Source organism: Pelophylax lessonae (assembly GCF_965119305.1).
Source record: "Pelophylax lessonae genome assembly, chromosome: 5".
Lineage (NCBI taxonomy): Eukaryota > Metazoa > Chordata > Amphibia > Anura > Ranidae > Pelophylax > Pelophylax lessonae.
Window position 1 is genome coordinate 115,888,736 of NC_138772.1, and position 24,428 is coordinate 115,913,163.

Here is a 24,428-nt window from a genome sequence, read left to right on the forward strand (position 1 = left end):
GCCATTCAAGGTTTTGATTACACCTATAAAGCTGGTCCACATGTAGTCTGACCTGCTTTGTCACTCTGGGAAAGTGTACTAACAATGCATAGCACCTACCTAAACAATGAATTAACTTTATATCCAATCTGATAAAATACAAGGTTGTCCCTTTTTTTTTCCTGACAGATCGAACTGACTGTTTATGGGTCCCCATCAACTAACTTACACAATTCTTAAAGCCCAACCACACCCCAGCCCCCCTTCCCTAGATGTCCCCCCTCCCTGCATGTATTTTTTATACTTATCTTTTTTCTGAAGTCCTGTTGTAGGTCAAGAGGCACACTCTTCCTCTCCTCCAGCACTAGGCAGTTCTCGATAATGCAAAGAGCTGATGTAATGATGTCAGCAAAGTTCTCTGCATGATTGAATTGTGAGTGCAGGGTACCATGGCATTGCTCCTGCATTCACAGGAAGGGAACTGAATGATGGAGAGCATCATTCAAACCAGAAGAGGTTCAACACTGAATCACAAAGCGAGTGAGTCTACAGGGAGGAAAAATATGCTGCTTTTTTATTTTTACAATTAGTGGAATTTTTAAAAATTTAAATTAAATTTGGGCTTTACATTTCTGCAGACTATAAAAAAAACAGCTTGAATTTAATTTTTTGCCATGGAAAACACTCCCACTTTCCATTCTTTCCTATCCTGCCATATGTTTGACCGAACGAATTGTCAATATTCTGAGAAAGCATGCATCTCTCTTAGCCATTATGGGTTACTCTGTAATGTTACATCCAATAAGCCAAGCTTGTTTTGTGAAATAAAAAGTGTAAAACCGTTATGATACACGTAATACCTGATACAGGATTATAAATAGTTCAGAACATTAACAAGCATTGTGACTTTACTCTTGGTGCTCAATTACCATTATTCAACAGAAATTTGAAGAACCACACTCAAGGATTGCTGTAAAAGGGAAAGTAAAATTCTCATGCAGTTTTTAATAAGCTAACATTATCTGTATAGATTGAGTATAACTCTAGTTTCTTGAAATACCAACATTAGGAAACATTTTTTATCAATGTACATCTTCTTGTCTAAGGCATTTAAATTTACTTTTCAAGAAGACAAAAGTTCCTGCTAAACCAGTTTTATTTACCCAGTTGGAGCTACACAAATTCCAAATAATGCATAACAGAATCAATATATTGAGCATTCGATGATATTAAACCCAAATTATCTATTTAATACTATGGAAGGTGGTACATAAGGTCGAACTTCATTCATAACAGGTTTTTGCATTTTGGGTGGGTTTGATCTTCCACTAATGAACCCCTCCTGACTGACCATGCTCAGCTTTATAGCGGTTCTTGAAGAAGTAGTTAAACACTTTCTGCTTTGTCAACAATGTGATCTATGCAATAGTACACTGCTCAACAATTCTCTGGGATTAATGATTTAATGGAGTAGAGAGTAGAGACTGTTCAATAAGCAAAGTGAATTTTCACTGATCTCAATTAAAACAAAACTATATTTGAATATCCAAGAACCTGCCAAGGGTAATACAAAAGGAATTGGCTTTTACACTAGTGGATGATTAAAGTGAACACACCTTAAGGACTTAATTAATTGAGCATTAACTCTACAAAGTGAACAGTTTATCCTCCTTTACCAACATAGCCCCACCTTACCAGAAAAACAGTTTTCTAGGTGTAGTTTCAGTTTATATTTGAAAAAATGTTTTTGTTTTTTAAAAAAAAAAATTCTGTTGAAATAAATTTCATGCTTTTGGTGATTCTACCATACATGCTTATAGAACTGAATAAATACCTATGGCTGCACCTTAATGAACAACAAGCAGGTCCTAATAAGACTGGTCGACTATAGAAGCTAGCATTTCAGATGGTCACCTGCTTTCTAGTAGAAAGACTAGAGGCGACTGTCATTGGGAAAGGCTTTAATATTTTCCTGCCCCATTTAAGTACATAAGCATTTCTACTTGGCCCTGTTTGATTCTCTATATTATGTTGGCAACAGTTGTTCTATTTGGACTGTGTTGCTGCTTTGACAAAACCTGACATATGACATCAGAGGAAAATCGTCTGAAGCTTAGTGAGCATGCCCATGTTAGTACATGGGATTTTACCATTCTCAGTAATTCTAATGTTTATTTAAAGCTGCCAAATGCGGATTTACTTTAAAAGGCATGCAAAAACATAAATGTTGAAGATTCTACTAAGAGCTATTTGTATCCGAGTTATATGTTTTCTGATAAATCATCTACATAAAGTGCAGTTTTGTGTAGGGGAAAGCACTCTATAATGCAACAACTGATATTTCTCATTAGAGGCAATATATGGAGTGCCACCCTCTCCCCTACTGTCAGTAAACTCCTATACTCCATTATGCATGAAATGCAATTTTTATGTAAAGCCTTGAGTGCATTTACCAGAATAATGTTGCCTAAAGTCTTATTACACAATATGATGAACACAAGGAAGACACATGACTATATGGTTAAAATAAAGATTGGCATGAAGGGCTGACCACTACACATTGGTAGGAATGGTAAACAACATACTGGACTAGTATTGGTTAACTCTTGTGTTTGGATGATACAAGTCTTTTATTAGGATGAGAAGAAAAGGTTAGTCAGCTCTAAATGGTATGGGTGGGTGCTGATGGGCTGGCTTCACTGCCATCAGACATTCCTTGGGGCTACAACAAAGATATCTACTCCATACCTTCTGCCTCTAACCCCAGTCTTAGCCATTACAAAGTCAAATAAGGAAGTTTCCTGATCCTGCAGCACCTTGCATAATGTAAATTAAAGAGATATATTCAGAATTTAGCGGCAAGAGTAGGGCACCCTTGTAAAAGCCTTGACAGGTTGGTAGAGCTAAGAACTGAGGTGCAAAGATGTCACCAGAGGACTCCCTGAGAGACAGAAAAAATAAATAAATATACAGTGGGTGATTTAAGGCGTCCAATATTGAGGTTTTAGACTAGCATTTCATGTAATCTGTGAAATAGAATTATGGATATAAAACAGGGTAGTGATCAAGCCCATTCAACAAAATGTGCAATCTGTGGTTGGCTATCACAAAAATATTTTATTGGTCAAAAAAGGGAATTTCTTTGTTTCTTTAATATTCGGTCAACAACAAAAATGTGTAAAATTCCTTTGAGATAGTTTCCTTAGACATAAATGGCTAAATATTTTGTACACATTAGTTAACCCATTTAAAAAGCTTTATTTGCATTACCCATGCCAAGCAATTACATGTCAGCTTGTAATAACAGTTCAAATATTTTGTACAGTTATCAGCAGCAAGTTCCAATAATCCTTTTTTAGATTTCTTTTAAATATTATATCATTCGAGAGTTTCAAATGCAGATTTTAAACAACCATCTGCTCTCCCTTTGGAAAGAAAGAACTTTTTTTATGTAAAAAAAATATCAAATATAAATTTATGAAAGACCATTCATGACATATACAGTAAGTGTATATAGTTTTGCTACAGCAGCTTGTGATATTTGGATTTAATTTAGATGCAAGGTTATAAGGTCATATATAACCTTTACTAAACACACTAGTATAAGACCATAAATGAATGTATACAGTCAGGGTTTTGTCTGTGTATAGAGATACATTGCATTACTCTTGTACACATTAGCATACTTAAAACCACACCACTGGTAGTACTTCGTAGGCTGCATAAGTTTTTGATGTAAAAATGTAAAGCAAACGTTGACTGAGACAGAGCCAACAAATTGTAAAGCATTCATTCCCAGTAGTTCAATTGAAAAGTTAATTCATTAGATTCACAAATAAATCATGAAGGCTGCCAGAACTATTGTGCACTTGTACGTCGTAACATTCTGTAAACAATATCTGATAGCATTTCAGAAAAAAAACAAAAAAAAAAAAAAAACAAAGATTATACAAAGGATTCTTTGTCTCTGTCTGGACATATTTTACAATCTGTGGACTCATCATTTTTTGTAGAGTCTTCTTGTTCCAGCCCAAAGTTTTCACCTGTGTCCCTTGTTACACTGTCATAAGAAGGCGGAAAAGATGTAGAAGAAATAGACTCTACTTTCTCCAAATGATGCCCAAAATTTTCATTCATCATTATGGCAATAAGGCCTTCCTTCTCAGGGGCCTCTTCTTCAATAATGTTTCCATCACTGGACCTGTGACGGTAAAGGAATGAGGCTTGTTTCATGGAACGATAAAGCAAATGCCTCCTATAGGCTCTTTGGATGGTACAGGCAGACACCTCTTCTTGTTTGCGTCTTAAGGTGCTGGTGATGGGTTCATAAGAAATTTTAGATGGGTTGGCTGCCATAAATTTTTCTTCCATTTGTATTTTTAGAGTATCCATTTCCCCAGATTCTCCAAGAACTCTTTTGGTGAAGGCAAACAAAATATCCAAGCAATGAATCCTGTCTCCACTAACCATAGGAAGATCCATGGCTATCAGTTTGATCCTATTTGGTATGGGTATGCGTAAGGGTTCAGCAAGCGAGTCAGCAAATGTAGACAGGACAGAATAATCAATGAACTGTGTTGCTTCTGGGTCAAACTTCTCCCAGACTTCGTAAAACATCTCAAAGTCATCTTCACTTAGAGGTTCTGTACTTTCTTCAGTGGCCACGCTGAAGTTTTCCAGAATAATGGCTATGTACATATTAACCACAATAAGAAATGATATGATAATGTAGCTAACAAAAAAGACAATCCCAACAGGGGGATTTCCACAGTTCCCAGGAGAGCTTCCTGGGTTGGGGAAGTCTGGATCACAGTCAGGTTTATTACTATTTAATATTGGACTAAGAAGGCCATCCCATCCTGCTGAGGTTGTGATTTGGAATAGGCAAATCATGCTGTTTCCAAATGTTTGAAAATTGAACATGTCATCAATTCCACCTTCCATCTTTACGTATGCAAAGTTTGACATGCCAAAAATGGCATATATGAACATAACAAGGAAAAGCAAGAGACCAATATTAAACAAGGCTGGGAGTGACATCATTAAGGCAAAGAGAAGAGTCCTTATTCCTTTGGCTCCTCTTATAAGTCGCAGAACACGTCCAATTCGTGCCAAACGGATTATTCTGAATAATGTCGGAGACACAAAATAATTTTTTATAATATCAGAAAGCACAATACCTGCAAGAAACAGAATGAGAGAACTTTTAGAACTATTTTAAGTCCATTCTTGTTAAAAAAAAAAAAACATAACACATGTGAACAATATTACTTCATATCATAAATGTCTGCAAGAATATTTTATACAACTAGAAGGCATTAAAATAATAGGAATTTTGTTATGGGGCCCTGTGTTTTTGATTTATATCCTTAATTTAATGATTGAAGTACCAGAATTCACTTTATTCACAAAATAAACACTCACTACTCTTGAAATAAATCAGTTCCTAAAGAGAGAGGATAGAAATTGCTTTCAGAGGAGAACAGTCAAGCCTTCAGAAGCAGTTGAACAACATATTACTGATGGGATATTTACCACAGTGTTTTGTTTAAACACTGTTTGAATCAGATGTATGGATTTCATCGGTAGTATGATGTTCCTCTGAAATGTTTTATTAGACAGTCAGGCATTAATCATATAAAACTGTCCCATCACTATGACACTTAAATAAAGTTGCATTATCAAAATATTGTAAGCCCAAATGACTGTTAATATTAGTGCTTTCATAAAAAGGGATCTTGCAGCACAGTTATAGATTTTCACAATGGTAATTTTTTTTATGGTTGTCAAGACCAGTGCTCAATAGTCTTTAAATTACTCGTATACAAAAAAAGTAACGAGCATATATTTGTTTTTATTTAAGCAATTCTTCCATACATAATTGATCAAAACAATGCATAGGAGTGACAAGCTCTCAAGTGCTAATTACGCAGATAAGCCTGTTTCCCCCCCCCCCCAAAAAAAAATAGGATGGTTACCTGAAAGGAAGTTTATTTATACTTGTTTAGGCTGAATATTGGCACATTTCACAGTATAAGGCCCCATGTACAGTACACTGGACGTTTTGCTAACTCTCCTAGACTCCTTTACTCCCGGCAGCAGAGTTTTGGCAGAAAAAAAGCTTGATGTTTGTAAACTCATTATTTAGGCGCATCAAGCCCTCGGACATTAATTCCCTTCATTGGCCAGAATAATAATTTATTCTGGCCATTGAAATTAATTAATGTTCAGTGGTAATTGCGCCTAGTGCTTAGGCGGGTTTACACGCGCTTAGGCACAACAGGCAATTTTTCTGCAAAAACTGTGCTGCTCCTGGACACACTGACAGTGGGTTCGTTTATCTGCCTCTAAAAGCCCCGCCTCTGAACTCCTCTATATGCCTATATGTGTGCATTGAAAACATGCAAGGGCTTTTAGAGGCAGGAAAAACATTGTCAAATGCCCCTAGGAGCAGCAGAATAAATGCCCAGTATGCATAAGATCTAATAGGTACATTTATTTAAAATGCAAAATCAACCAAAACATGTTTGTTGTTTTTGACAGTGAAGAGCAAAGAAAGGTTAGGACCTCAGTTTTTAATGCTGTCCCCACTAGGGAAATTTTCACTCACTTCCTGTTCTGGTGACCAAACAGAAAGTGAGAGGAATTTCCCATACAAGGATAAAGAAGTAAGAACCAAGGCAGAGGATATGATCAATCTGCGTGTCCTCTCCCAGCCCTCCGGCCTGCACGGCGATGTCATCCTATTAGGAGGGCGGGGGGGGGGGGAGCTCTCCAAAACGATATGCACCTCCTTCCATCCCCTGCCCTGCTGATAATGACCTCTTGCTGTGCGACCTGGTCATCAGCAGTACATGGACTGGCATTGGTCCGTGGCCCAGGGGTTGGGGACCCCTGCCTTACACCATAGCCTAATGCACCCAACATACTTCACAGTGCTGCGCCTTACATCCTGTAACTTAACCACTTACCGACCAGCCGCCATAGTTATAATGCAGCAGGTCGGCTCTGTTATGCGAAACGACCTATATGTACATCGCTTTATGTAGCAGTTATTGTGGGCGCGTGCGCGTCGCTGAAGGCACACACATGCGCCAATTGGTTAGAGGGAGAGCCAATCAGCGAGTCGGGTGCACGCGATGTACGCCGGGCACCCATGATTGCTCCCCATGGAAACAGAATGACGGTCTGCCGATGTAAACACGGAAGACCGCTGTTCTGTTAGTGATGAATACAGGGATCCTGTGTTCCTCCTAGTTAGGAACACATGCCTCTGTGTTCATCCAGTAAGCCCATCCCCCAAACAGTTAGAAAGCATCCCCTAGGCACACATTTAACCCTTTGATCACCCCTGGTGTTAACCCCCTTCCCTGCCAGTGTCATTAGTACAGTAACAGTGCATATTTTTAGCACTAATTACTGTAATAATGTCACTGGTCCCCCCAAAAGTGTCAGTTAGGTATCTGATCTGTCTACCGCAATGTCGCAGTCCTGCTAAAAATCGCTGATCGCCACCATTACTAATAAAAAATAAATAAATAAATAAAAATTACCTAAATCTTTCCCCTAGTTTGTAGACGCGATAACTTTTGCGCAAACCGATCAATTTTTTTTTACCAAAAATATGTAACAGAACACATATTGGCCTAGATTTTTAATTTTTTTTTTTATTGGGAATGTTTTATAGCAGAAAAGCAGAAGGTAAAAAATATTGTTATTTTTCCAGAATTGTCACTCTTTTTTTGTTTATAGCACAAAAAATAAAAATCGCAGAGGGGATCAAGTACCACCAAAATAAAGCTCTATTTGTGGGGAAGAAAAAGACATTGATTTTTTTTTTTGGGTACAGCCTTGTGCATTTGTCAGTTAAAGTAACGGAGTGCCGTTCGCAAAAAATGGTTTTGTAACAGGAAAGTGCTAGGAGCATGGTAGAACTACATTTCCTTTTTCTTATACAGTCATTACCTGTGGCTTGAAGGATGAGAAGGTGGTACATCTATTATTACCACTTCCCCCTTAACCTGACTGGAATAAGTATGTTGCATTATTGTGCACCCTTATGATGTTATTAAAGTTTAAGTAATTTTTTTTCTTTGTTTAAGTCTTAAAATAGAGTGAGAAAGGATTATATCCTGTATTGGTTTTTACTGCAATCGAGGGCTTATTGAGGGAGTTTTCCCTTTACTTCCTCTAGAGGTACCAACAGTTTTACAACACATGAAGCGAGGGAAAAACTCCAATATGAACACAGAAAAAAAAATAAAGCTAGCAGGTGTTCTGGCCTTTCCATGCTCTACTTATAAAAGAACAGGCATTGCTTATGGTGCCGCTGTTGTAGATTTTCCCTCACTTCCTGTATGGTGAGCCCTTTATCACCGTGACAGGAAGTGAGGGGAAATCTCCCTCACAGAGATGTGGATAGTGGCTGAAGTCCAGTAGGAGCTTTAAATTATCCCTACATAATCAGAAAGGAAACCAAAACCTTGGGAGGATATACATTTTAATGATTCCAGGAAAGGACAACTTAGCCTAACTGCACTACCTTTTGTCAGCAGTAGCTTTGAATTATGAACGGCACTCTTGGCTACCGTTAGGTTGGAACCTAGTGGAAAGAAAGGAGCTGATTTGGAGAGCAGATACCGCTATCCACTTGCCTTTATACTTTGCAGTAGTGCTTAATTCCGTAATCTGCATTCAAAAAATGTGAACTGCAGTAGTAAGCCTGGGGTAGTTCATGAGTTCATGAAGTTCTCTCTGCACAGCAAACTCTGCATTTGGAGGAGACTTTAACAATTAATATAGATCAGGAGATAAGATTTCTGAAGCCTCTAAATATAGTGGGCTCCAGGTGCCATTTTTGATGCTTTCTTGACAGCTTGCAAAAAAACAAAGGAAGCAAAGAGAGGGAAGAAACAAGGGTCTATGCGTGTACCTGTGTTAGATGTAAAGCAGTTTTGTGACCACAGTTAAGTGGCAACATGGTGTTACCTTGGAGAGGTAATAGGCCAAAGCAGAAAGTTTGAGCCACTTTTTGGTGACAATTATTACAGGGTAAGGAGTTGACATAAGCATAACTAGTCAACCATAACTGTGATTTGGCTTAATGTGGTTTTCAAACCACAGTGCATTGAAACAACTGGCTAGGGAGACAGGAAAGGCTAATTCACTCTATATAAAAGACAGATACACTTATCTGTGTTATAAATATAAAAAATGCTATAGAATTATACAATTTAAAATGAACCTAATATAAAGAACGTGTTGAAATATTTTATTAGATATATTTTATTATTTTATTTTATAAAATGTACAAATTGTACACGTATTACTAGGACTTTTCTTGATTTCTGGGCTTAGGGCCAGTTCACACCACATGCAGTCCAGTGCGTTTTTTCTGCATCACAAATGCATGGAAAGTAAGTTATATGGTTTCCAATGACATAGTTCACACCAGTGCAGTCAGTTCCAGGGCTTTCCAGTTCCAGAAAAAAAAAAAAAGTAAAACGTGCTGCATTTTTCCTGCACTGGACTGTACTGGAAGGCAGTGAAACACATCTAAAACACACCAGAATGCTCTGGAATGCATCATAAATGCCCAGTACAGTGAAAAAAAAAATAGGAAAAAAAGCATCTGGAATGCACCTGGAAACACATCAAAAACATACTGGAACATATCAGAAACGCACTAGAAATGTATGTTCTGCAGATCTGGAGTGGGTTTTTGTGGTGTGAACCAGCCCTCAGTCTGCCCATTCTCCTGTCCAGTAAATGCTGTCTTACCGGACAGGCAGATGGGGGGGTTTGGGAGTGTAAGTCTAGAAACTATGGAGCAAGAAGAGTTTTCTGGCTTAACCACTTTGATACTGGGCACTTTTACCCCCTTCTTGCCCAGGCGAATTTTCAGCTTTCAGCACTGTCACACTTTAAATGACAACTGTGCGGTCATGCAACACTGTACCCATATGATTTTTTTTTTTTTTTTTTTCACACAAACAGTGCTTAATTACTTAATTTAAGGCAGGACTTCATTTTAATATAAAGTGGCCATGCAGGGAAGCTGTATGAAGGCTATCTCTGACTGCACATTATATGGTTTAAGTGAAATCTCCCCCCATCTACCCCCACTGCCATAATCTTGTTACATGTTACAGGTTCTATAAATGAAGCAGGATATATGAATGGAGTGCAGGTGGATGATTGAAAAGTCTGCCCCCTCCATTCATTGATCACAAACTTTTAAAGTATTCCTATAATTGAAAATGTATTTCTCTGTTGCTGTCCTAAAAGGCAATTGACAGGCACAAAAATACGCTTCATACTCCATCTAGTGGGAAACAGTGTCAAACAGCTGCAAAATCAGGATGTGAGTAAAGGTTTCCTTCTTTTACAGGGGACTTATCAAGGGTTGTTTTAAATGCCAAATTGATGCTGAGTTTTTAGAGTTCGGTCCAGTCTTACATATTATTTTTTGCAACAACGCACTTTGTAAATGAAATAGTCTGACTACTTACCCACAACTGAAAGGATGACCACCACAAAATCGAAGATATTCCAGCCAATGGTGAAATAATAGTATCTAAGAGCCAGGATTTTTAGTGCACATTCTCCAGAAAAAATGACCACAAACGCCAGGTTAATATTGTACAGTAAGTTTTCAAAATCTTCACTCTGCTCATCCGTTTCCACCATCATAGTGACCATGTTAAGGCATATGAGAACCATGATAATAATGTCAAAGGCTTGCTTTGTCACCACATCAAAGACAAATCCCTGAAATTTGTTCTGAAAAAAAAAGGAGAAATAAGGTTTAGCTCAAAAGAGTAAAAGCATCTGCATTGTTACAGAAAAATGAACGAGTATAAAAAAATCTACCGTGACAAGCTGACTTTAAAGTTATGACCTTATATTAAACATCTATTATTTACTAAGATATCAATACTTTATGAATAGAAAAACAGAGGTGCAGTAAGGGTACAGTACTGTGGTGTAGTTGTATTACACTAATAAACGTTGATTTTTAAAAGGTTTAACAAAGAATGCCTCTACCCCACAACAGCTCCTTGAAAGCAGTCATTTGCTCCTTATTCAGTAATTCTTTAGAATGCTTTGCAGACTAAGGTTTAGCCGTTCGGGTATAAGAGAGCTTCTAAAGCATCAACACTTTTCTTAGCAGATGACACTTAGGAGGATAGAGGGGTCAAATCAAATTACAGTTGATCATTAAAATAGAAACTCTAAGTGAAATAGGACATTGAGAGTGAGGGGAAAGGGAGGATAGCTTTTGATCATTTTAGGGGTTTGATAAAAAAATGAACAACTTATTTTGCAGAATTTAATCACCTAACCAGTCCTTAGGTCTTTTTCTCCCAAAATCCCCTGAAGTCTCAAAGTGTGTTTTTGGTTGAGCTTGGCCCCTTAGTTCCAGTGAAGGGGGCCAAGCATATATATATATATGCTCCCAAATTTGTGGGAACAGTTTGGGGTTGTCCCTTTCTATTCTAACATGACAGCGCACCAGTAAACAAAGCAAGGTCCATAAAGACATGGATGAGCGAGTTTGAGGTGGAGAAACTTGATTGGCCTACACAGAGTCCTGACCTATAAAGAGTCCTAGCCTCAACCCGATAGAACATCTTTGGGATTAATTAGAGCGCTGGGCAGGCCTTTTCTCCATCATCAGTGCCTGACCTCACAAATGCGCTTCTGGAAGAATAGGCAAACATTCCCATAGACACACTCCTAAACCTTGTGGACAGCCATCCCAGAAGAGTTGAAGCTATTATAGCTGAAAAGAGTGGGCCAACTCAATATTGAATCCTACAGACTAATGCCTCGTACACACGCATCGATTATTGGCAGGGAATTTTCGGCCAACATCCGATCGGCCGATTTTTGGCTTGTTAGTAGGATGCTTCCGACAACCGACTCCGAATTTTCGGCCGAAAAAAATCTGGTGTGCAGGCTATAAAATTTTTGTTGGCGTCAACACAACGGCCGATTTTCCGTCAGTCAGTACAGATTTCGGCAGACAAAAATCTGATGAGCAAGACTGGGCAGGCTCAGAGAAGAAAAAACACATGGAAAGTAAACCAGCACATGACATCACTTCTGAAGTAGATTTTTGTTGGCCGAGAAAATTCGTGTGCAGTCTAGGCACATTCCAACCAACAAAACACCACTCTGGACAAAAGTCGGACGATCGGTCGGCTGATAATCGTTGCGTGTGTACGAGGAATAAGACTGGGATGCCATTAAAATTTGCATGTGCATGTAAAGGCAGGAGTCCCAATACTTATGGTAATATAGTGTATTTTTATTTCCTGTTTTTATTGGAAACAAATACTAAAAATTTTAGAAAACATAACACATTATTTCATTCCAAATGTTCCCAATGCAACATTTAAACAATTAGTGCACCTCCACATACTGTATTTATGGAAAAATATAATCAACAAAATTCTGATTAAAATATATTAATGCAACTTTTTCGTAACAAGGGGACATACTTTATGACAGGTAAATTGGTAACTAAAACCATAAAGAAGATTTTTTTAGCGTAACTAAAGGTTTTAAATTAAACTGGGTTAGTTAAGGCACAAATTGGCATGATGGCAACTTTTCACAGGTTTGTGATTGCTAATAATTTGAAAAACATTGCGCTTACTTTTATGAGCATTTGATGCTTATGCAGTAAATGCAAGTTTCATCCAAATTATCTGGGTGTCATTGTTGCGACCTGGGGATTCATTTTGGGTGGGAGTAGTTTTATTTATTTTTAAAATGTACGTATATACTGTATATGTTGTATATTTTTTGGGGTTAAGGGTGTTTTACTTCACTTTTTGGTGTTCTCCCCACTTCGGTAAGGCACTGGAAAGAAGGCCTAAAAGAAACCATTTCTCACTATATTCAAAACTAAAAAAAAAAAAAATATAGGATAAAAAGGTAGTAATTATGGTATGTTTAAAGCATAGGTTCACTTTTTTAAAAAAAATAAATAAATGCACTTTGATTTGCAGGTAAAAAAAATGTGCATTTACAATTTTTTTGTTTTTTTAAAAGCCTGGAAAGTATTGCATCAGTGATCAGCAGGTCACTGATGCCATGCAGGTCTCCTGCAAACTGTCAATGTGAGATGTCTGCCCCGTACATTGTACAGCCAGGCAGGGCTGGACTGGCCTACCGGGATACCAGGAAATTTCCCGGTAGACCGGCAAGTTCCCCCTGCCCTGGGGCTGCTAAGACCTGTAAAAAAAAAATGGCCGCTGCCAGCCCAACATGCACACTGCACATGAGCCACCACCGCTCGGGAAAGCCTGCACACGTTTGGCTATTCCTGGCGCCTCACCAAAAGGTAAGTGAGACTCCTCAGCAGCCCCTGCATCTCCTCAGGAGATGCAGTGCTGCGGGCATGGTACAAGAGATTCTCCTGTACCATGCCCACAGCACTGCATCTCCTGCACTATGCCCACAGCCCTGCATCTCCTGTATCATGCCCACAGCCCTGCATCTCCTGTACCATGCCTGCAGCCCCTGCACCATGCCGGCAACCGTGCATCTCCTGTACTATGCCCACAGCCCTGCATCTTCTGTACCATGTCTGCAGCCCCTGCACCATGTCCACGGCCCCTGCATCTCCTGCACCATGCCCACAGCCCCTGCATCTCCTGCACCATGCCCGCAGCCCCTGCAGCTCTTAGAATACCTAACTCTGCTTGAAAGAAAAGGCACCATGGAGCAGGCATTGATATGTTGTGGACAGGATGCAAGGCTGAAGGAAGCAATACAAATGTATACCAGCCACACAAGCTGTAGCTTTATTTAATGACATACAACATTATGGTATTTCTGGCACATCCATATTGGTTATATCTTTTTATGCTTACATGAGGCCTTGGGATTGGCTTCTGAGGCTTTTTTGAACCCAGTTTCTTCATAGCATTGTAGTATTTTTTTTGCTCTTCTGTCATAAAAATGTCTTGGCCTCCTAAGTAAAATGATATAACAACAATTATTATTAACTAACACATTAGTAACAAGAACAAGTACAATATTATCATTCAAAATATAGTTAGACTATTGTAAGATGTTCTCACACTCATTAAAAAAAAAATGCGTTTTTATTTTAGTTTGTGTTTCTAATGGAGAGATTTCCTAATACTTTCTGTCCTGACAGGAAGTGAGAATGAAATTGCCCAACAGGGACTGTGACCACAATAAAAAAAACCTTCCCTGTTACTAGCATAAATAAATAAAAAGTTGATCTTAGGTCCTGGCCTGGGCCCATTTAAATCTATGTACACTACCTCAAGTATGACACTGCTATTCTTAAAATCCAATCAAATGTAGTAACCATCAAAGATATTTGTTAACAATTCCATATTATAAAAAAAAGTAAGAATCAGGCATCTATATCAGTGACCCCAGTTAATGTCAATTAAAGTGAACCCGTGCCCAGACATTGATCATCAAAGTATTTACATATTCTGAAGAAGCAGTACTTTAGTGCCCTCATTCACCTCAGTAACTTCAGGCATTGTGAAGAATTTAATCTCCAAAGTTCTCAACAGAGGTACTTGTCTTGGATCTTAATGTACACTTGATGCGCAGGTAACTCTGTTGTGCTAATAAGTGCACTTTTGGATATTAATATATGCCAAGCGCAATTAATCCTGTTGTGCTAAAATGCACAGTTCTCAGCTCTTTTGTATAAGGTAATGGAGCGTGCTCAGCAGTACCCATTAATACAGACTCACAGGTTGTTATCACATCGGATGCTCGATAGAATATCCTGCCTAAAGCATTGAGCTCTGTTTATTTATAGGACAACAAAGGGATAACAGCAGGAAGTGATGGCTATACATCAGCAGTGGTGTCACAAGGAGGTTAGCGGACTGCACCCAGATGAGACCTGCCAGAGGGGTGATACCTGTAGGCAGTGCACTGCACCCCTTCACTGATCTGCATCTCTCGCCGGCTGTCTCCCTGTCTCACACAATGGAGTGGACCGAAGCCGCCTCCCCCTCCTAGCGGTTTACATCTACACAAGAGGAGAGACACCGCTGTGCATGTTCTGTGCTGATCTAAGGCAGTGGTCCTCAACTCCGGTCCTCAGGGCCCACTAACAGGCCAGATTTTAAGTATTACCTTGGGGTGATGCAGACTAGAGTACTGCAATCACTGAGCAGCAAATTATATCACCTGGGATGTATTTCAGTTATCTTGCAAATCTGGCCTGTTAGTGGGCCCTGTAGGCCAGGGTTGAGGACCACTGATCTAAGGTATGTACATTGATGATGGAGGGGGGTGTGTACTGATGGATGGGGTCTACACTGATGGAGGGGGGTCTGTACTGTTGGAAGAGGGGGTCTACACTGATGGAGGGGTCTGCACTGAGGGGGGGAGGTCTGCACTGATGGAGGGGGGTCTGTACTGAGGGGGGTTGTCACTCATGGAGAGGGGTCTATACTGATGGAGAGGGGTCTATACTGAGGGGGGGGGTCTGTACTGAGGGGGGTCTATACTGATGGAGCAGGGTATGCACTGAGAGGGGGGTCTGTACTGGGGGGGTGTCAATACTGATGGAGGGGGGAAGGTACTGAGGGAGGGGGGACTGTATTTAGTGGTGGGGTCTATACTGATGGAGGGGGGGTCTGCACTGATGGAGGGGTCTGCACTGAGGGGGGAGGTCTGCACTGATGGAGGGGGGTCTGTACTGAGGGGGGTTGTCACTCATGGAGAGGGGTCTATACTGATGGAGAGGGGTCTATACTGAGGGGGGGGGGGGTCTGTACTGAGGGGGGTCTATACTGATGGAGCAGGGTATGCACTGAGAGGGGGGTCTGTACTGGGGGGGTGTCAATACTGATGGAGGGGGGAAGGTACTGAGGGAGGGGGGACTGTATTTAGTGGTGGGGTCTATACTGATGGAAGGGGGGTCTGCACTGATGGAGGGGGTTCTGTACAGAGGGGGGGTCTGCAGTGATGGACGGGGTCTGTACTGATGGAGGTGGGTCTGCACTAAGGGAGGAGGGTTTGCACTGAGGGGAGGGGGGTCTGTTCTGATGGAGAGGGGTCCATACTGATGAAAGGGGGGAGGTCTGCACTGATGGAGGGGGAGTCTGCACTGAGGGGGGTCTGTACTAAGGGGAGGGGGGTCTGTACTGATAGTGAGAGGTCTGCAATGATGGAGGGGGTCTGCACTGAGGGGGGTCCATACTGATGGAGGGGGTCTATACTGATGGGAGGGGGATCTGCACTGGCGGAGGGGGGTCTGCACTGATGGAGGGGGGTCTGCACTGATGGAGGGGGGTCTGCACTGATGGAGAGGGGTCTGCACTGATGGAGGGGGGACTGTATTTAGTGGTGGGGTCTATATTGAGGGCGGGGGTCAATACTTAGTGAGGGGGGTCTATACTGTGGGAGGGAGTCTGTACTTAGTGGGGGGATCTATACTGAGGGAATGGGGTCTGTACTGAGAGGGGTCTGCACTGAGGGGAGGGGGATCTGCACTGGCGGAGGGGGGTTTGCACTGATGGAGGGGGTCTGCACTGATGGAGGGGGGTCTGCACTGATGGAGGGGGGTCTGTACTGAGGGAGAGGGGTCTGTACTGAGGGAGAGGGGTCTATAGTGCGAGAGAGGGGTCTGTACTTAGTGAGGGGGGTCCATACTGTGGGAGGGGGGTCTGTACTTAGTTGGGCAGTCTATACTGAGGGGGGTGGTCTGTACTGAGGGGGGTCTGCACTGATGGAGGGGGTCTGCACTGAGAGGAGGGGGGTCTGTACTGATGGAGAGGGGTCTATACTGATGGAGGTGGGTCTGCACTTAGTGGGGGGGGGTCTGCATTAAGGCATGGGGTCTGTTTTTAGTGGAGGGGGGGTCTGTACTGAGGGAGGGGAATCTGTACTGTGGGAGGACTATAGTTGGTGGAGGGATGACACAATGTTTTTTCTGCACCGGGTGACACCAACCCTGGTGACGCCAGTGAACATCAGCCAATCAGTTCCAAATGTACAGTCAGATGACATAAGTTACTCACGTAGAATCAGCCAATGACACACCTGCATACATTCAAATATACAATAGAAAGGGAATTCATGATTATAAATGAGCAGAACAGCATGTGCAGCTTCCCGCCGTTGGTGTGTGGAAATCCGCACACCGTAGTTAACAATGAAATCCACGTGTAGTGGAATTTGCGCCTAACACTACACAATGAAACCAGTGTGTAGAAACGTAAATGCTGTTCTGATGAAACTCGTGCCTGCATTCTCGCCACTACTACTGGCATGAATCCCACTCAGCAAGGCTCAGAGAACAATGCCTAATAGGATTATGCTACTGTTCCCATAGACGTGAGGCTATCTGCAGGGAAAGAACCATATTGTTTCCATTATGGTGATCAGACACAGTAGAAAGACATGAGTGTGTATCCCTTCTTAAAGGCAGATAGATATCAAAATGATATTGATATCAAAACGACATTGAGCAAATCTAACCCTGCTGAGTGAACAAATCTGCACATTGCTTCCAAGTAACAAGAAAAGCCACCACACGAATGCTTCCTTTTGATGTGATTTATTCCAGCATGACAGCAGTGTACAACATGGAAAATACTAACGCGTTTCGAGCGTAGCCTTACACATAAAATGCTATGAGTAAGGCTATGGCCGAAACGCGTTACTTGGAAGCAAGTGCATGCATCTGCAGCCTGAGCACTGACACTCAGTTCCACATTAAGTTCACTATGCGGTAGAGCTAGGGTGAGTTTGCATCAAATCTGCACATTATACAGGGGCCCCTGTTGGTGGTCATATCCTTTCTGCTTGATCCTTGAACTCCGCACTGCAATACACATAGATCTCTACCGGCAAACAGACCCGCGCATAGCGCATGGAGTGATCACCGGCGGAGATGTCTATGTAGAGCGAACGCGTCTACATTAGGGATGATCGAACGGTTCGGGTCCACCATCGGTTCGACCCGAACATTGGGTGTTCGAGGTTCGGCCGAATTTAGAACTTTTTGCCCAAAAAGTTCGGAATTCGGCAACCAGAACCGCCCAAAATGCAATGCTTCAGGAAATGGGCTTTAAAAGCCCGTGATTGGACCAGAACCATTAGCAAAAGCCAATTGAGGGGGCAGGAGAATGCTAGGAATGTGATTGGAGTGACTAGGGGGTCCCTAGACCAATCATTAGTGAATACGCCCCCCAGTATATAAGATCGCCCCCGCCATATTCCTAGCATTGTTATACTGGACATGGAAGAGAATGGAAGCAGTTCTGTTAATTTTACTTTAAAAGTGTCATTTAGCTATTTGTAGTGTGAGGAAAGGGATATCTAGTGTAGTTAGAGTGCTCCTTTACACTTAAGTTAGCTTCAAAAATTGAGTTTCTGTAGGGAAAGTGTTAAGTGTAAGGGGACCGTAGTGTAGTGTAGGGTTAACTGGCAGTGACTGCTATGGCAGGGTGACAAAACCCTTCCATAGCAGGGTGACCGCTATAGAGAAATGATCATTTCTCTGAATAGCTTCGTAACTGGAATATGGCTTCTCACCAGCCAAGCATTTTTTATGCTGCAGGGGCTGCCACTGCCAGTGCTTTTTTGAGGACATGTTTGATGTCAGACATGACATCTGAACATGTGTATAGGGGGTATATATAGACATATATGTCTGAATATATACCCCTAGACATATATAGGTGTGATAGTAGCAGCAATAAATGCGTGCGCTAATGAAATCATTTACAGGAATATATTTCTGCTACTATCACACCTATATATGTCTAGGGGTATATATTCAGACATATATGTCTATATATACCCCCTATACACATGTTCAGATGTTTTGCCTGCCTCAAAAGAACCCAAAAAATGCCAAAAAAACGCTAGCATAAAAAAAAATGCCCAGGTGTGTTTTTGCTGGCATTTTTTGGGGGGTTTTGGAGGCAGGCAAAACATCTGAACTTGTGCACAGTACCACTATACACATGTTCAGATGTTTTTCCTGACTGCAAAGAACCCCAAAAAATGCCTGCTATTAAACCGGGAGAGAAGCTAACTACCTGTGTTTAAAGTGTTCTAATACAAACAATCCTTTTTTTTTTCTGGTTCTGGACATGCTACAGAGCTGAAACTTCACAGGTACACCTTTTAGACCCCCCAGACACCAAATCACACAAAAAAAGTTCTTAAAAATTGTCATTTTTGATAAAAAAAGCCAATTATTGAAAAAAAATTTAAAAAAAAAGAGATTTTTTTTATTTTTACTTTGGATTTCAGATCTGGGGGGTCTAAAAGGTGTACATGTGAAGTTTCAGCTCTGTAGCATGTCCAGAACCAGAAAAAAAAAAAAGATTGTTTGTATTAGAACACTTTCTTTCAGGACAGGTAGTTAGCTTCTCTCCCGGTTTAATAGCAGGCATTTTTTGGGGTTCTTTGCAGTCAGGAAAAACATCTGAACTTGTGTATAGTGGTACTGTGCACAAGTTCTGATGTTTTGCCTGCCTCCAAAAAACCCCAAAAAATGGCAGCAAAAACACACCTGGGCATTTTTTTTTTTGGACGCTAGCGTTTTTTTGCCATTTTTTTGGGTTCTTTGCAGTCAGGAAAAACATCTGAACTTGTGTATAGTGGTACTGTGCACGAGTTCAGATGTTTTGCCTGCCTCCAAAAAACCCCCAAAAATGGCAGCAAAAACACACCTGGGCATTTTTTTTTGGATGCTAGCGTTTTTTTGGCATTTTTTTGGGTTCTTTGCAGTCAGGAAAAACATCTGAACTTGTGTATAGTGGTACTGTGCACAAGATCTGATGTTTTGCCTGCCTCCAAAAACTCCCAAAAAATGCCTGCAAAAACACACCTGGGCATTTTTTTTTTGACGCTTGCGCTAATGAAATCATTTACACTAATATATTTCTGCTACTATCATACCTATATATGTCTAGGTGTGTATAAACATATAAGTATGTGTGTATATATACCACTATAGACAAGTTCAGATGTTTTGCCTGCCTCAAAAGAACCCAAAAAATGCCAAAAAAAACGCTAGAGTCCAAAAAAAATGCCCAGGTGTGTTTTTGCTGCCATTTTTTGGGGGTTTTTGGGGACAGGCAAAACATCTGAACTTGTGCACAGTACCACTATACACAAGTTCAGATGTTTTTCCTGACTGCAAAGAACCCAAAAAAATGGCAAAAAAAACCGCTAGCGTCCAAAAAAAAAATGCCCAGGTGTGTTTTTGCTGCCATTTTTGGGGGGTTTTTGGAGGCAGGCAAAACATCAGAACTTGTGCACAGTACCACTATACACAAGTTCAGATGTTTTTCCTGACTTTCGGGAAGTTCGGATGTTCTGGCCGCACCGAACTTTTCAAAAGTTCGATCATCCTTAGTCTACATATCTAAGGGAAGGTTTTCACTGCCACTGCCAGTAGTCTTTCCTCAATGCCTGTTTGCCCGCACACACTCTAATAAGCACTTTGCAAGCAAAACGACAACAGGAGCCATAATGACAAGCTATATAAAACACATCCTAAAAAATGTCCACATTAGTCCTAATAAAATTTCTACAACAGTACTGAAATCTTAACTATTTTCTATGATGTGCTGAATCTTGGCAGCCTGACAGCCACCAAATGTAAACCACCACCAGGAGTTTCTAAGCTGTTAGAAACCAACTGAAATCAGACTATTTCACAGTATATGCAGGGAGGTTATGGATGTTTTGTTTTCAAGCACTTTTACTGCTTGTTTAGAATATGTAAAGACTTTATTGTTCATAGCCTGGGCACAGTTGTACTTTAAATATCAATTCTAATGGCCGTTTTCTGGTCTAACAGCAAATGTGAGCCTATGATAAAGGAGCAGTGTTATTTTAGGGGATATTCCCCTATCTCTTGTACCTGATGTACACTTCCTGATGAGTAATGTCTTCCACTGAGTCATTCTAGAGAATTCTAGAAAAAGCATCTTGCTTATCAGATTGAGTATTATTAATCCTGGATTCTATGTCTGGGATAGTGAATGTTTTATGCAGTGCGCATCTCAATCAAAAAAAAAAACCTAAAGTAAAACTGACCTAAGTGAGATTTAAAATAACTAATAACAAGAAAAAAATTAACGATGTAAGACTGGGAAAAAATTGGATGTTAACACAGGTGGTTTTAATTGTAGTTGTTTAAGTGAAGGAAATTGTTGCAGTATATACTGTATACAGTGCCTTGCAAAAGTATTCGGCCCCCTTGAACTTTGCGACCTTTTGACACATTTCAGGCTTCAAACATAAAGATATAAAACTGTAATTTTTTGTGAAGAATAAACAACAAGTGGGACACAATCATGAAGTGGAACGAAATGTATTAGATATTTCAAACTTTGTTAACAAATTAAAAACTGAAAAATTGGGCGTGCAAAATTATTCAGCTCCCTTAAGTTAATACTTTGTAGCGCCACCTTTTGCTGTGATTACAGCTGTAAGTCGCTTGGGGTATGTTTCTATCAGTTTTGCACATCTAGAGACTGAAATTTTTGCCCATTCCTCCTTGCAAAACAGCTCAAGCTCAGTGAGGTTGGATGGAGAGCGTTTGTGAACAGCAGTTTTCAGTTCTTTCCACAGATTCTTGATTGGATTCAGGTCTGGACTTTGACTTGGCCATTCTAACACCTGGATATGTTTATTTGTGAACCATTCCATTGTAGATTTTGCTTTAGGTTTTGGATCATTGTCTTGTTGAAAGACAAATCTCCGTCCCAGTCTCAGGTCTTTTGCAGACTCCATCAGGTTTTCTTCCAGAATGGTCCAGTATTTGGCTCCATCCATCTTCCCATCAATTTTAACCATCTTCCCTGTCCCTGCTGAAGAAAAGCAGGCCCACCACCATGATGCTGCCACCACCATGTTTGACAGTGGGGATGGTGAGTTCAGGGTGATGAGCTGTGTTGCTTTTACGCCAAACATAACGTTTTGCATTGTTGCCAAAAAGTTTGATTTCGGTTTCATCTGACCAGAGCACCTTCTTCCACATGTTTGGTGTGTCTCCCAGGTGGCTTGTGGCAAACTTTAAATGACACTTTTTATGGACATCTTTAAGAAATGGCTTTCTTCTTGCCACTCTTCCATAAAGGCCAGATTTGTGCAGTATACGACTGATTGTTGTCCTATGGACAGAGTCTCCCACCTCAGCTGTAGATCTCTGCAGTTCATCCAGAGTGATCATGGGCCTCTTGGCTGCATCTCTGATCAGTCTTCTCCTTGTATGAGCTGAAAGTTTAGAGGGACGGCCAGGGCTTCGTAGATTTGCAGTGGTCTTATACTCCTTCCATTTCAATATTATCGCTTGCACAGTGCTCCTTGGGATGTTTAAAGCTTGGGAAATCTTTTTGTATCCAAATCCGGCTATAAACTTCTCCACAACAGTATCTTGGACCTTCCTGGTGTGTTCCTTGTTCTTCCTGATGCTCTCTGCGCTTTAAACGGACCTCTGAGACAATCACAGTGCAGGTGCATTTATACGGAGACTTGATTACACACAGGTGGATTCTATTTATCATCATTAGTCATTTAGGTCAACATTGGATCATTCAGAGATCCTAACTGAACTTCTGGAGAGAGTTTTCTGCACTGAAAGTAAAGGGGCTGAATAATTTTGCACGCCCAATTTTTCAGTTTTTTATTTGTTAACAAAGTTTGAAATATCCAATAAATTTCGTTCCACTTTATGATTGTGTCCCACTTGTTGTTGATTCTTCACAAAAAATTACAGTTTTATATCTTTATGTTTGAAGCCTGAAATGTGGCAAAAGGTCGCAAATTTCAAGGGGGCCAAATACCTTCGCAAGGCACTGTATGTAAGTGCACTATTGTATGCTCAATCCTCACTTTACTGTACTAAGAAAATCAGGTAACTAAATAACAATATCTGGGATGAACTCAAAGTGGGATTAAACCATCTTTTTTAAATTGCTGACTGATAGGGCTTTTATGCCATAAATGTTTCCCCTGCCTGTCAGCTGTAATGCACACTGAGCTGCGCATGCACAGCTCAGCGAGCAATAACACCAACCAATCAGTGTCACAATAAGATGTGACTTCTGTATGGGTGGGAGTGATGTCATCACAGCCTGGCCATTCAAGTGGGTGAAGAGACTGAACCTGGAAGGAAGACCAGGCAAAGATAGAAGCACTTGGGACTCGTGGGATTGGTGACAGTGCAGCACTGGATATTTGCATATTTGTACATTATGATCTAAACCTGCAGGGAGCCATTTTTTTCTCAAAGGATTTACTGCCACTTTAATGGGGGGAATTCATATAAGCATTGTCGTGGACACTCTTTACTATTTTCTCAGCCCTCCACATGGAAATTGTGGGTTTTTGCACCAGATACATGTACCTGCCAGAAACAGGTACATGAATCAGTTGGAGGCTGGCACTGAGGTCACGGATGCAAAATCAACAGATGAAAAAATATATTTGCGTTCAGAGACTCTCTATAAAAGGAGATGTGCAGTTTTTTTTTTAAAGGACAGCTGAAGCAGGTTACATATGTTTAGAATTAGTGCTCTGAATATGACGTTTTTACCTGCAACAATGCCTATGATGAAACTTTGCACAGACTTCTTAAAAGCCACGAGTATAAAGACATGTGCAAATATTGCATCCAAAAACAAAACAAAACAAACACAGATACAAAGCTGTTCGCTTTGAACACTCATGCCTACATTCCTTGTTTCCTCTACCTGGCTCCATCCAGTTTTAAAATAACCCAACTTAAATGTGTTTTCAACAGCTTTAAGGGGTCAAATTGGCATGGCTTTGCTAAACTGTATTTACACTCCTATTCTACACTTATCCAGCAGTAACAATTTATGAAGTTTTATTTTCAAGATTCTTAGTGACCTGACACAAGTAACAGTAGAGAGATGTTCTTATGCACCGGTTGCTATGGTTGCAGTAATGACTTGGAATGGACTAAGATCTTTCATGGTAAATAAAAAAGCATGTCTACATATGCATTTAACTATGTAAATTCAGTACTAGCTTGGGTCTAGTATAGGAGTATCACAGATTCTGAGTGGAAGAAAATACATTAAAGTAAATATAACTAACTACAACCACGTCCAATAGATATTTTCAGAGAAACTAAAAGAGAACAGAGAACACCGGGGGTCCAAAGGCCTTTCCGCATTGTATTTCAAAACTATAGGACTTTAAGGGGTGTGGAGTTGTCATATAAGGATAAACACGCATATAAATAAAAATACAGATTTATTGAAAATACAATCTGTTCAAAGCATTTTACATCTAGGATGTAAAAATAGTGTTTATCCCTATATGACAACTCCACACTCTTTAAAGTCCTATCGTTTTGGAGTACAACACAGAGAGGCCTTTGGACCCCTGGTGTTGTTCTCTGTTCTTATTTGGTTTCTACAAGTTTTACATGT

At 40.5% G+C, this 24,428-nt stretch overlaps 1 protein-coding gene across 1 annotated transcript in view; it reads right to left on the reverse strand.

Annotated features, from left to right (window-relative positions):
- Positions 1-2,189: 2,189 nt before the first annotated feature.
- LOC309556717 (sodium channel protein type 5 subunit alpha-like) overlaps positions 2,190-24,428 on the reverse strand; it is a 600,678-nt gene continuing 578,439 nt past the window's right edge. The window contains 3 exon segments of the mRNA XM_082259196.1: positions 2,190-5,159; positions 10,491-10,761; positions 13,866-13,966. Coding sequence (XP_082115322.1) covers positions 3,925-5,159; positions 10,491-10,761; positions 13,866-13,966 — 1,607 coding nt within the window. The 3' untranslated portion in view covers positions 2,190-3,924.